This window comes from Hemicordylus capensis, chromosome 2 (genome assembly GCF_027244095.1).
Source record: "Hemicordylus capensis ecotype Gifberg chromosome 2, rHemCap1.1.pri, whole genome shotgun sequence".
In the NCBI taxonomy this organism is placed as follows: Eukaryota; Metazoa; Chordata; class Lepidosauria; order Squamata; family Cordylidae; genus Hemicordylus; species Hemicordylus capensis.
In genome coordinates, this window is record NC_069658.1 from 150,067,562 (window position 1) to 150,081,975 (window position 14,414).

Below are 14,414 nucleotides of genomic sequence, written 5' to 3' on the forward strand. Positions count from 1 at the left end.
AGATTCACAGTCATGGAGGACTGACCCAACAAAAGCCATTGACCAGGACAGCTAAATTAGATGTTCATATTCAGAGTCAGTATAGCTCGAAATACCAGATGCTGGGAACAAAAAAGCAAGCAAAATTATAGTCTTCTTGTGAGCTTTCCAGAGGCATTTCACTAGGCACTACTGGAGACTGAATGCAGTACTCGATGGACATTTGCCTGATATAATAAACTATTCTTATGTGGAACAGTGTAACTGAATAGGGGAGACTGTAGTGTGCTATTAAGGGATATCGAAGTTAAATCCAAATGTACTCTCATATAATTCCCTTAACAGGAGAATTCCAACACTCCCTTTTCTTGCCTGCTGTGGTGAATCCTCCCTCATCCAGATTCTTTGCTATTTGTAATATGTACTTTCTCCCCAGTACCACACCTGAATGAGAAACCAATGTCATAACTGCCATAACTGACAAGGTGTTCACATACTGTGGGGTACACTAAAGTTGCTTTTTTTAAAGCTCAGTGCAATTCCCTTCACATACCATAGTTATATTCATGTTCAGTATACAGCAGATTTGCAAATGCCTTGCTTTATTAATGGAAATGGATTGGCAGGAGACTCTTCCGGATGAAACAGAAACATTCTTAATAGCAAATTGCTTTGGGTGAGTTCAGGCTTCACACAGGGCTGCTTTTTTGCACTCACTGGAGTAGCCCCGATGTCAGCACTCTAGTGAGCAAATGTAAATCAGGAGTTCTCAGAACAACTCCCATTTGAGCTCTTGGAAATTGTCACAACTGAGATCTGAAGCTCTCCGGTTCACATGTTTTATTTATACAGTATATTTATATACTATTTTTCCTAGAAGACTCAAAGCAATTTACAATAAGAAAATACATTTAAACATAATTAGAATTAAAATGCAGTCTTAACAACCCAACAATAGGTAACGATAGATGCTTCAGTTCAGCCAGGGGTGTGTATGTATTTATGTATCTATCTATCTAGATCTACATACACATACATATGCTGAAGCAGGTTTCCACATGTGGCTCCTTAGCAGGAAGAGGAATTGCATGCATAAACCGATCCTGCGTGTACAGTTCTCAGTCAGGGCTGTGTGCACTACCTTTTTTTAAAACCTCAAATGCTCAATTGCTCTGGAGAAGGCTGACAGATGCTGCCATAGGCATAGGATAAGGGAGGGAAGAACAGCATGCTCAGATGCCACCAGGGATGACAGTGCAGGAAGAAAGGCCAGGCTGATGTTGTGGGGAAAGTGGCAAATGTCATGCTCTATGTTGTATACTGTGCCTTTAAGAGGGTTTTGTTGAAGCCTTTGTAACCTTCTTTCTTTCCTTTTAGAGAAGTGTTCCATATTATTCACAGTGGGGAATGTGACTAGAGGAGACAAGAGCGCTAACACAGAGTGTGTGAGGACTAGGGAGAGTTGTGTGTAGTGTTTCCTCTGACAGGGATTCCCAGATGTTGTTGACTACAGCTGCCATAAACCCCAAGCAAAAGCCATTGCAGCATGGGATTCTGGGAGTTATAGTCAACAATATCTGGGAATCCCTGTTAGAGGGAACACTGGATGTGTGTGAGAGGTCATCCAGGATGGGATCTCTTTAGTCATCTTGGATAGAAAGATAGGTGACTTACTATTGTTTTAATAAATGGTTAAGTTAATGAGCCTTCTGCTGGAGTTATTACCACAATTCTACACTCTGCAGATTTCTGGAGTCGTCCGGGTTTGTGGGGGCAGGGGTTGCCTCACTTCCTAAGGTGCCGGGGGCCTTGGATTAGATCTGGTCTGACTATACATTTCACTCATCATATGAAAGTAGCCACATTCTGATGCTTCGCCAGAGCAGGCAGAGAGAGCTAGAAGGGATCAAAGATCATCTGGCTTGCTTTCTCCATCTGCGATTTGTCTTTGTTTAGCTCTTCTAAACAGCTAATTACCCTTGCCTCTCCCCACTGCAACTCCAAGGGACAATTAGATGCTAAAGGGAGGATATACACATTGATAAATTATAGATGGAGAGAAGCAGCCAGCAGCTCTACAATTTCCTGCAGCTTTCTCTGCTTGTTTCCAGAGGAACCTTCTCAGCAGTCAGAGCCTGGCTAATTTAAACATGAAAAGTGCAACATTTCAGACTCTGAGGTGGCTCCCATAAGAGCAAAAGGAGACCAAGGAATAACACCTGAGAACCAGTCCATTCACAGTATATGAGTCATTCTCAGTCCTCTGTGTGTGTACACACACACACACACACACACACACACACTACAGCAAAGCTGAAGAAGGCTTCAATCTACAAAAGCTTATACCACAGTCACACTTTTGATCCCAAGGAGCTCAGGTAGGGTTGCCAACATTTTATTGCCCGAATAAGGGACACAAGTCGGGTATGTGTGTCTGGGGTGGGGCCATCTCAGGGGTGGGGCCTCTGCGGTGTAGTGGTTAGAGTGCTGGACTAGGACCGGGGAGACCCGAGTTCAAATCCCCATTCAGCCATGATACTACTGGGTGACTCTGGGCCAGTCACTTCTCTCTCAGCCTAACCTACTTCACAGGGTTGTTGTGAAAGAGAAACTCAAGTATGTAGTACACCGCTCTGGGCTCCTTGGAGGAAGAGCGGGATATAAGTGTATAAATAAATAAATAAATACACAAAATGCTCTGAGTTATTATTACCTCCTCAGGAGCCATGGAGAGCGCTGGTTCTTGGGCTGCAGGATCTATCCATCTGGCAGACAGTGGGGTTGGCTGCAGCCAGGTGTTGGAACACCCATGGAAAGCTGGAAGCACTCTCTCGCTTCACCCCAGTGCCATGGCTGAAAGCTGCATTACAGTCTGCCCCAGATAAATGCATTAATGGTAGCCACCTCATGATTCAGTCCCAGTGACCAGAACCACAGAATGCAAAGGGAAAGCGAGGTAGGGAGGAGAGGAGAGGGCTTGGAATGGCAAGCCTGGTCCCTGCTGGAACTCCCACGCGCGGTTCATTAATCAATTCATGACTCTCTCAGTCCCTGCATGAGCACGCAGCGGGGAACACAAGCATTGGCTGCCCAGAGTAAGCCAGCTGGAAGACGCTGTGACTCACTCCTCACATGCTTCCCCCTTGCCTCCGCTGGGCTGGGCTGAGAAAGTAGGAGGAGCTTTGGGGGTAGGTGACTGGAGCCAAAACATGGGATGAATGGCGTCCCAGATGGGATGACCACTTTCCCCTGGAAATACGGGGCATCCCAGCTAATCCGGGACTGTTGGCAACCCTAGGGGTGCACCTGGTCTCCTCCTTGTACCCTAACAACTAATCTATGAGAGAAGTTAGGCTGAGAGAGAGTGACTTGCTCATGGTTACCCAGTGAGCTTCATGCCTAAAGACGGATTCAGACCCAGGCCTCCCCACTCCTCAACCAATACTCTAGCCACCACACCACCACAGCACTGGATAAAAGTAAAGTTGCGCCGGCGAGTTGGTGTCGACTCCTGGTGACCACAGAGCCCTGTGGTTGTCTTTGGTAGAATGCAGGAGGGGTTTACCATTGCCATCTCCCGTGCAGTGTGCGATGATGCCTTTCAGCATCATCGCTCCTGCCCAATATAGGTGTTTCCCATAGTCTGGGAAACATACCAGCAGGGATTCGAATTGGCAACCTCTGGCTCACTAGGCAAGTTATTTCACCGTCAATCTGTTTGTTTTTAAGGTGCCAGAACATTGCTATTGCTTCTGCTGCAACAGACTAATATGGTTTCTCTTCTGGAAGAATACCGACAGGCAGCCAAGAGCATTGTGTTGAAGAATGAAAAGTGACATCATCACTAAATGTCAAATCATCACTACATAATTGAGTGTTGCCAATGTGTTGGGGAGGGGCTGTAAAGTATGTCACTCTCAGGCCTTCCTCACAGGTTTTGTACTTGTTTATCCTAGTGTTCTCTTTCTCAAATTTGAGTTAAAGGCACTTGCAAGCCAACTCCTGAAAGCAGTACTTTATAAGTGAGTGGCAACAAGCAAAACATCAATGATGATGCAAACCACTTCCAATGAAATGCCTGTGGGCTACTCAGAGGTTTCAGAATTTGGTCCATTAAATGTGCCACCAATTGGAATTATAAGGGCCTTGGAAATTTCCTCTTACCTTTCTCTTGAAGGCAAAACTGCAAAGGAAACAAAAACAACAGGTGGGTTTTAATGGCCAGTATGGACCTGTGTGTTCTGTGCCATCAATATCTATTATATATTTTGAAGAATGTGTTTGTTTCTGCAAAATAAAGTCATACTTCTCAATGATCTACAGATACCAAATTTTGCATGCACAATCCTGCCACTGAAATTAGCTGAATGCATGACTTTTTACAGTGGAAAATGTTCAGTGAAGATTTAAATGAATTTTTTTGTAGTTTTTTGAAGACATCCTTAATATCACACTTCCTGATTACCTACAGATACCAAATTTTGCATGAACAATCCTGCCACTGAAATTAGATTAATGCACTACCTTTTACATTGGAATATGTTTGGGGGACACATTTAAATATTTTTTGTTTTGTTTTTTAAAAAGCAGAAATTCTAAGTCAATCCTATTTTAACTCTTATTGCTCTCAAAAGATTTTTAATAATAAGCAGATTAATAATTCCAAAATTACCTCATGCCCAAGAAAAGCAGATCTTTCTCAGGTTCAAATTTACCATGATTCAAATTTACCATATATATTGTCACTATACAATAAAATGCCTGTTTTGAAGTTGAAATCATACACATTTCAAACTGTTCATTTACTTCCCTTTTTCAAGCACATTAACAAAAATGTCTATTACATATATTTAATTTCTTTTACTTTCCTATAAGTGTAGTCTACGGAAAATGACTTTGCCCAGTCAATGACGAGCTAGTTAACCATAAATCACCTGTAATTACATTAAAAACATGGGAAGCTCCCTTATGCTGAGTCAGACCATTGGTCCACCTAACTTAGTATCATCTACACCGGGGGTTCCCAACAAGGGGTACTTTTACCCCTAGGGTACCTGAAGGGCTCCCAGGGGATACTCAGAACCCTCCTGTTTCTCCATGCTGCAGCTGCACTCTTTGTTACCCATTTGAGGTTCACCAGCCTGAAGGTGTATGTGTGTATGTATATTATGTATATGTATATGTATATGTACACACACGCACACGCACACACACACGTTACAATTATGAGACGAGTTACTCCAGTCACTGGCTTACATCCAGATTAAGACACTCATAAGAAGTCTTGCTGAAATTAATGGGACCATTAATTTTGATGAGAGTGCTCATAAGTAACTTAGTTTGGATGTAAGCCAATGATTGGAGTAGCCCATCTCACAACTCTAACATTAAAATGTGTGTATGTATATGTATATGTATATGTATGTATGTGTGTGTGTGTGTGTGTGTATACACACACACACACACACACACACACACACACACACACACTACAGATGTGTGTATGGGGCACCTGAGATGAAGGTTTGCAACAAAAACAGGCACACTTGTTTTAAAAGGTTAGGAATCCCTGGTCTACACAGACTGGCAGAAGTTCTCTAAGGTTACAGGCAGGAGTCTCTCCCAGCCCTACCTAGAGATGCTGCCAGGGAGTGGCCTTCTGTATGCAGAGGCTCTTCCACTGAGCGATGTCCCCATTTCTTAAGGGGAACATCTTACAGTGCTCACATGTAGTCTCCCTTCCAAATGCAAACCAAGGCAGCCTCTCTTATTTCCACTGATCCTCCCTTCCTGCTACAGGCCTTTATGCCCCCTGAAAATCTACTCCTGAGAGCCCCCCAGCTCTCAGATTTTCAGGGGATGCAGTGGGATGCAAAGGAAATTGGCAAAAGTAATATCTCACCCCACCCTTGCACAATGGAACGTCTTCCATTCATGCATGCCATTCTTAGTATACGACCCAAAATCTCCCTTGAATATTGAGCTAACAAAATGAGTTGGTATGCATATTCAGGATACAATTCTATGTTTCAAGATCAAATAGCACCTTGACCTCCACATCTAAGGGAAGATGCAAAACACTCTGTAACATAACGGTTTCCAGGCTATGTTCTGGGAATCCTTGAAAGCTTTTCAAAGGTTTCCCATGACCAGGTCAGTAGTGGCTAACAAACTTCCCAGGAAGACAGCTTGCCCACCACTATAAATTTCCCCCTACAATGTGCAGCTGTGTTGGATGTGTTCTAAGGTTCATTCTTAGTTCCTAGAAGGCAACAATGAGGCCACCAGCGCTCTGTTGTGAACTGACTGTAAACCCTAGAACCCTGCAGGAGAGAGAAGAGGAGAGACATCTGCTCTTAGGTAGACCTCAGGATGTGAGACTGGGTGCCTGCCTGTGTGCTTCTCCTGCTGCCCCCTTGTTTGTTATCTGCCCCCCAGGACTGGCTGCTATGCTGAGGACTGGCTGCTATGCTGAGGTGAGTCCTTGCAGGATTGGGGCCGGAGAGGAGGGTGACTTGGCAGTTTCATGCATCCCATCTGCCTAGAGCTGCCTGCTCAGGGCTATATAGGCTTCTGCCAGTGGCGGCGGGCCCACCACCAGTGGGCCCACCACCGAAGGGGTGACACCAAAGGGAGTCGCCCCTTTGGGGGAGCCACTTTAGGGAACAGCGAGGGTGAGGGCCAGGTCTCTTGGCCTAGGTATTTGTATGGGGGGGCATTCAATAGTGGAGCTTCTGTTTTAATTTGTCCTGGGTGAGACAATCTTAGAATGTGTCTGGGTTTAACTGGAGATGGGAAGACGGGGGCATGTCCACTGACTGTGGGGCGGCCATTCTGGTCATGGTGGGGAACAGAAGAAGTAACGTTGGCAGGTCAGCGGGCTGTTATAGGGGAAGGGGACTTGGAAATCTAATAGTTGTTTCCCCTTCCGGCTGTCCTGCCAGCCCTTTGACCTTGGGGAGCAGTGCCGATCATCCTTGGAAGCTCAACTTGCTCTTCTGTAATGCCAGGTTGGTCCAGAACAAATCAGAAACCATCCATGATTTGATTCTGGATGAAGGTGCCGACCTGGTACTGTATGTATTACAGAGACCTGGCTGGGGGAGGCTGGGGGCCCAGTGTGGTCCCAGCTTCTTCCTCCAGGCTACTCTGTTGAGGAGCGGGTGAGAGACCGTGGGAGGGGAGGTGGAGTGGCTGTGGTCTATAAGAATAACCTTTCCCTCACCAGGATCCCTGTTAGAGTGTCGGACCATATCGAATGTGTGTACTTAAGTCTGGGGACCAGGGATAGACTGGGACTTCTGCTGGTGTACCGATCGCCCCGCTGCTCAATGGAGTCCCTAACTGAGCTGACGGACTTGGTCTCGAACTTGGTGCTGGGGGCCTTCAATGTTCACTTTGGGACCAATTTGTCCGGGGCAGCTCAGGAGTTCATAGCGGCCATGACGACTATGGGCCTATCCCAAGTGGTCTCTGGGCCGACGCACATTGCTGGTCACACACTTGATTTGGTCTAACTCTGATCAGGGTGGTGTTCCGTGGGTGGGGAATCCTGTGATTTCCCCATTGTCATGCACGGACCACCATCTGGTTAAGGTTGGACTCACAATCACTTCCCACCCTCACAGGGGCGAGGGACCTATTAGGATGATCCGCCCAAGAAGGTTATTAGATCCAATCGGATTTCAAGAAGCCTTGGAGGGATTTAGTGTTGGCTCTGCTGGTGATCCTGTTGATGCCCTGGTGGAGAATTGGAACAGCAAACTCACTGGGGCAGTAGACATGATTGCTCCTAAGCGTCCTCTCCATCCTGCTTCAAAATTGGCCCCTTGGTATACGGAAGAATTACAGGGGCTGAAGCAGCGAGGTAGACGACTGGAGCGCAAGTGGAGAAAGACTCTGCTTGAATCCGACAGACTGCAACATAGAGCTCATTTGAAGACCTTGCTCAGGCGATACGTGCAGCAAAGAAGCGATTCTTTTCTGCCCGTATTGCATCCACAAGTTCACGTCCGGCGGAGTTGTTCAGGGTTGTGAGAGGGCTAGTGAGTGCCCCTCCTCCCTTGAATCAGAATCTGGAACCATCGATTACCCGCTGTGATGTGTTTAATGAATTCTTTGTGGAAAAAATCTCTCGTATTCGGGCCGACTTAGACTCTGTCTCCACAATTACCTCAGTGTCTGATGTAGAGGTGTCCAGCGACTCCTCTTGTGTGATTAGGTTGGATCAGTTCCAGTTTGTGACACCTGAGGATGTAGACAAGCTGATTGGAATGGTGCGGCCTACCACCTGTTTTCTTGACCCTTGTCCGACATGGCTTATATTATCTGGCAGTGGGGTTGTTGTAGAGGGCCTGGTAGAGATTATAAACGCGTCTCTGAGGGAAGGTAAGATGCCTCCTTGTCTTAAGGAGGCAATTATTAGACCACTTCTGAAGAAGCCTAGCCTGGATCCCTTGGACTTGAACAACTACAGGTCTGTCTCCAACCTTCTGTGGCTGGGCAAGGTAATTGAGAGGGTGGTGGCTTCCCAGCTCCAGACAGTCTTGGATGAAACGGATTATCTTGACCCATTTCAAACTGGCTTAAGGGCTGGCTATGGGGTGGAGACTGCCTTGGTCGGCCTGATGGATGATCTCCAAGTGGCAATTGACAGAGGAAGTGTGACTCTGTTGGTCCTTTTGGACCTCTCGGCGGCTTTCAATACTATCGGCCATAGTATCCTTCTGGAGCGTCTGAGGGGGTTGGAAGTTGGAGGCACTGCATTGCAGTGGTTCCGCTCCTACCTCTCAGGCAGGTTCCAGATGGTATCCCTTGGAGACTGCTGTTCTTCAAAATCTGAACTTTTGTATGGTGTTCCCCAGGGCTCCATATTGTCTCCAATGTTGTTTAATATCTACATGAAACCGCGGGGAGAGATCATCAGGAGATTTGGTGCAGGGTGCTACCAGTATGCTGATGACACCCAAATCTATTTCTCCATGTCAGCATCATCGGGAGAGGGCATAACCTCCCTAAATGCCTGCCTGGAGTCGGTGATGGGCTGGATGAGGGATAACAAACTGAGACTGAATCCAGCTAAGACGGAGGTACTCATTGTCCGGGGCCGGAACTCGAGAGATGATTGTGACCTGCCTGTTCTGGATGGGGTCACACTTCCCCAGAAGGAACAGGTATGCAGTCTAGGGGTCCTTCTGGATCCAAGCCTCTCCCTGGTATCCCAGGTTGAGGCGGTGGCCAGAAGTGCCTTCTATCAGCTTCGGCTGATACACCAGCTGTGTCCGTTTCTTGAGGTGAACAACCTCAAAACAGTGGTACATCTGCTGGTAACCTCCAGACTGGATTACTGTAATGCGCTCTATGTGGGGCTGCCCTTGTATGTAGTCCGGAAACTACAGCTGGTCCAGAATGCGGCAGCCAGGTTGGTCTCTGGGTCGTCTTGGAGAGACCATATAACTCCTGTATTGAAGGAGCTACACTGGCTGCCAATATGTTTCTGGGCAAAATACAAGGTGCTGGTTATAACCTATAAAGCCCTAAACAGTTTGGGCCCTGGGTACTTAAGGGAACGCCTTCTTCAGCATGAACCCCACCACCCACTGAGATCTGATGAAGAGGTCCATCTGCAGCTGCCACTGGCTCGTCTGGTGGCCACTCAGGGATGGGCCTTCTCTGCTGCTTCCCCGAGGCTTTGGAATGCGCTCCCTAGTGAAATAAGAGCCTCCCCATCTCTGACAGCTTTTTAAAAGTCTTTAAAAACACATCTCTTCACCCAGGCTTTTAATTAATGTTGTTTTAATTGCTTTTAATGCTGTTTTAAAATATTATTTTAAATTTTTAAATTGTTGTAATGTGTGTGTCCCCCCCCCATTTTTGTCTTAACGGATGTTTTATTTTGTTTTTATTTTGTTGTAAACCGCCCAGAGATGTAAGTTTTGGGCGGTATAGAAATGTTTTAATAAATAAATAAATAGAACACCAGAATGGGGTTACATTCCCCTCAAAATAACAAATACATCGCTTGAGAGTGCTCCTCCTGGTTCCAAAACTCTCTCTGGTTTTTCAGGTTGAGGTAGTGGCCAGGACGGGAGCAATTTTTATCAGCTTAGGCTGATACGTCAGCTACGCCCATTTCTGGAGACAAATGACCTAAAAATATTGGTGCATATGCTGGTAACCTCCAGGCTTGACTACTGTAATGCATTCTACGTGGGGCTGACTTTATATGTAGTCCAGAAATTACAACTGGTACAGAATGCAGCAGCCAGACAAGTCTCGGGGACAACTCAAAGGGACCATATAACACTGATTTTAAAAGAGCAATATAAATAGTGCTGATTATTACCTATAAAGCTCTGAACAGCTTGTGTCCAGGGTACTTAAGAGAGTGTCTCCTTTGTCATGAACCTTGCTGCCTATTAAGATATCCTGGGGAGGTCCAGTTATGGTTGCCATTGCCACCAGCTCATCTTTGTGGCTACCCCAAGGCTTTGGAATGCACTCCCTGTCAAAATACGAGCTTCTCCATCTCTTATCATTTTTAAAAAGACCCTTAAAACATACCTCTTTTCTCAGGCTTTTAATTAAAACTAATTTTAAATTGTTTGTTTTATTCTGTGAAAGTATTTTACTTGTTTTATTATAATTGTTTTATTATCTGAACGTGTTTTGTTTTTATTCTGCGAAAGTGTTTTAATTGTTTTTATCCTGTTTTGTATTTGTTGTAATTTGGATTATGTACGCCACTTAGAGACACATATATCAGCTGGTATATAAATATGAATTAAATACATCAAACAAACAAACAAACTTGCTCTAGAATATTTTGCAGCAGACTCACAGGCTGTTTAACAGGTAAATCAATGTAAAAATAGTTTCTTGAAGGTAGAGATTTGAAAATCACGGCTGTTTTGCAATACCTGCTTTTTAAATTATGATACTGGAATGGAAGTTGGTGTGGTTGTTCAGGGTTGTTCTACTCTAAATTTGATGTTTGAATACCAGCTCAACTTCACACCCTTTTACAAGGTTGCAAGTAAAGATGCAAAACACACTGCAAGGTGATATTTCTGCGAAACACTGAGATATCACCATGAAACTTTGTATGTATGGTTATAATTATTCATCTGAAGTTTGGGTTTGAATTGCATAACATTTGCATCACATTTTCAGGGGAAGGGAACATGAAAAACACATTGTGGTGTGGAATATGAATCTAATGCAACATCTCTCAAACATTGTTATGTGGTAGAATGCAATTAAGTAAACACAAGTTGATTGATCCAACTCAGTGTGGTGGATCAGTCTTGCAAAAACATGTCTACAAGCTGACTTATCACATTATGTCACCCCACCCAGGATACAATCTGAATTGATATCAGAACATTCATAGGACCAGTTCCACATGCCAAAAACACTGGGGAGTGGGGTAGCGATCATAAGGAAACTGAAGACAATAATACCATGAAGACTGACATGAAGCCAGGCAGCTGGCAGCAAAGAGGTTGATTTTGCTGATGTGTGGGCAGCTCCGTCCATATGCTTTTTCTGCTATTGCAATGACAGAGCAGATTGGATATACTGAAACTTTAATATAATAGTCAGAGAGAAGCAGGGTAACATTTAGAGGAGGTCAGCTGTCATCCCTGCCCACCTCACAGATTTCAGACCACATGCAATTGTGCCTCACGAGGAACACCATTATTCCTCATCTCCTGCTGAAACTATGCCTAACTACATTTAACTATATGTAACACTCTGTTACCCTCATCTTCATCTTTCTCTCCTCCCTTTGCAGCCTCCCCAGGTTGAATTTTAATGTAAGGTCCTCTGTGCAAGGCCTTATGCTTTTGTTTGTTACTCTGTAATACATGCATATTAATAGTGCTATGTAAATAAATAAAGCAACTCTAATATTATCATCCTCACAACCTCTGGCCCACTCACGAATTATATACACTGAGAGGCCATTGTTGTGCACTACTGGTCCAACTAATATATTAAGGTCTACAAGTGGTTCATATCCCAACCTAAAACAAATCACACCAGCACCAACATCACTTTTTTATTTTTAAAAAGATAAAAATGGGGAGAAAGAGAGGATCCCAGGACATGACAAAGTCAAATTTAAATGGACCCATAGTCCAAGCTGGGGTACAAGTGTAGATTGAAAATGGCTATTATAAACAATGGAACAGGCCTGCGTACTGTATCCAAAGGTGTCCTTCCTCCAAAAGATAAAAGGAATCCTTTCATACAACCCTAGGCCTCTTTTGTCCCCCACCCCAAAATGCTAATGAAGTGAGCAGAGCGGGGATCCTGTTTTAGAAAATTGATATAACTAGCCTTACCTGCACAGAGCATCTGCATGCTAGTACTTTATTGCTCAGTATCATAATTTTCTATATTATGAAAATTGTATTATTACACACAATTTTCAATCGCTTGATTTACTGACACAATAGTTAGAGAGTCAAATGACAGCGTTTTATACCGTGTTTCCCCGAAAATAAGACAGTGTCTTATATTAATTTTAGCCCCCCAAAATGCACTAGGGCAATTAGCGGTACATCAGAAATTACTGCTAGGTCTTACTTTCGGGGAAACAGGGTATATAGAGATTAATTAATTAATTAAAATGCCTTTTAAAACCACTGCTGTGCAGCAGGATGGCAGCGGGGATGGTGGTGGAGACAGCAGTGAGAGCTCTTTCTTCAGGCCCACCCTCCTACCAAATGCCCAGGTCATGCTGGTTTGGGGCCATTTGGGAGGCAGGCGGCTCATGGGAGGAGCCCTCCTCACCGCCATCTCTGCCACCATCCCTGCTGCAGCTGCAGCGCTTCCCTGTCCCAGGAGCTAATGCAAGGGCACCTTATTGGGCTTGGAGATCCATGGCCCTACAGAGATGAGTCTTCATGACGTTCAAATCAAGATTATACTCCAGCGTGCCACGCATTGCCTTAGCATTCTATATAGATAGATAGATAGATAATCATGTGGCACATACTATACATTATTTCCTCCAAACTTTCTTAAAACACATGTGCACAGGACCCAAAGAATTATGGAATTAGTTCTGTGCATCTAGGAGTCTGAGCAGGTGGAGAGACAAACAGAGATCTGTAAGAGATGCTTTTAAAAACAACCAAGCAAATGAACATAGACGTTAAGATTCATAGAAGAGCATTCTCCGCTTCAGCTCAGATCCTTGGCCCTACGGAGCCATGTATAGCACGGCGATATGTGTAGCCTAACTGTGACCAGAAAACTCCTTGTAACAGGCAAAAATCATTCTGTGCATGTGCACACAGTCCCTTTTCACTTAGGCCTTTGGGGGGGGGAACCTGTTGTGTCCCCATCAGAGGAAAGACGCACTACACATTCTCAGAGGCACTCATCTAGTGCCATACATTTTTAACACACGGGATCAGGTTGTGCAGAGAAGGAAGTTCGACTCTGCAGAGCTTCCCTCTCACGCACCTATCTGAGGCAGCGTTGTCATCCCGTGGACTGAAAGCGCCTCCTCCGGCTCTCCCCAACTTCAGAAAGGCATGCGCTCTGCTGCCTGCAGCTGGCCCGCCTTCGCGCGCTTACGCTCTCCTTGGTGCTGCTGTTTCTTTTGGTCGCCAGGGTAACCGGCAACTCACGTTTGTTCCCTCCTCCTGCTCGGTTTCCTCTGGGCTTCTGCACGAACCGCGCGGTGGAGCCAGTCGCTAGAGGGCGCGCGCCAGAATTAGAACTGCTGCAGATTAGGGAGTTGTGGCCGCCGCAACAGACTGCGCTGTAGGCTATAGCCCGCCCCTATTTAATGACTCCCAATATGCTCAGTAATATTGCTGCCTTTTAAGAGAGAATGATTTCGCCCAGGCGCTGCAGTTTTAAGGAGCAGTTGTACAGACTGCCTTGAAACAGGTTGTAAGGCTGCGGTTCTTATGCAGATTTATCTGGGATCATGGGAGGAAGCCGCACTGAACTCAGTAGGATTTACTTCCGAGTAAAATGCATGGTACGTTTTACAGCTCAATGGCACCTATATTACTGTGCTTCCAAATAAATTTGGAACATCTCCGCGCCGTCCCCCGTTAATGTCAGGCTCTTTGAGAAGTTTTCTTGCTGAAAAGCAATATATTCTAAATAAATGCATGTATAGCATTGCTCAGACTGCGTGAGCAGGTGATGAGTTATGCTCTTGCACGTACCGTAGCACTTCATGTGTCCAGCCAATTTTGCACGTTATGTTCCATGCACAAGCAGAGTACTGAGAAGGCAAAGCAATTTTGGCTATGGGTGGACAAGCAGCTCACCTTAATATTTGCTAAGGGTCATCTTTCACAGAATCAGAACCAACTGGGACTTTTACACACAGCAGGTTTGACTGGGAGGCTTTACTACCAATTCGAAGTTGTCCCCCAAAACTGACACAAATAGTGGAATTT

At 45.1% G+C, this 14,414-nt stretch overlaps 1 protein-coding gene across 6 annotated transcripts in view; it reads right to left on the reverse strand.

The window, feature by feature from the left end:
• Positions 1-14,414, reverse strand: part of THEGL (theg spermatid protein like) — a 60,103-nt gene that overhangs the window by 42,309 nt on the left and 3,380 nt on the right. For 2 of the 6 annotated variants that reach the window (XM_053290948.1, XM_053290947.1), the window contains exon 2: positions 4,144-4,162. The exons of 2 other annotated variants lie outside the window; for them this stretch is intronic. Coding sequence is in view for 2 of the 4 variants with exons in the window: in XM_053290945.1 (XP_053146920.1) it covers positions 4,144-4,162; positions 13,459-13,480 (41 nt within the window). In the remaining 2 variants the exon portion in view is untranslated. Of the gene's footprint in view, positions 1-4,143; positions 4,163-13,458; positions 13,619-14,414 lie in introns of those variants that run through there. 2 more of the 6 variants (XM_053290945.1, XM_053290943.1) reach the window with 2 other exon arrangements.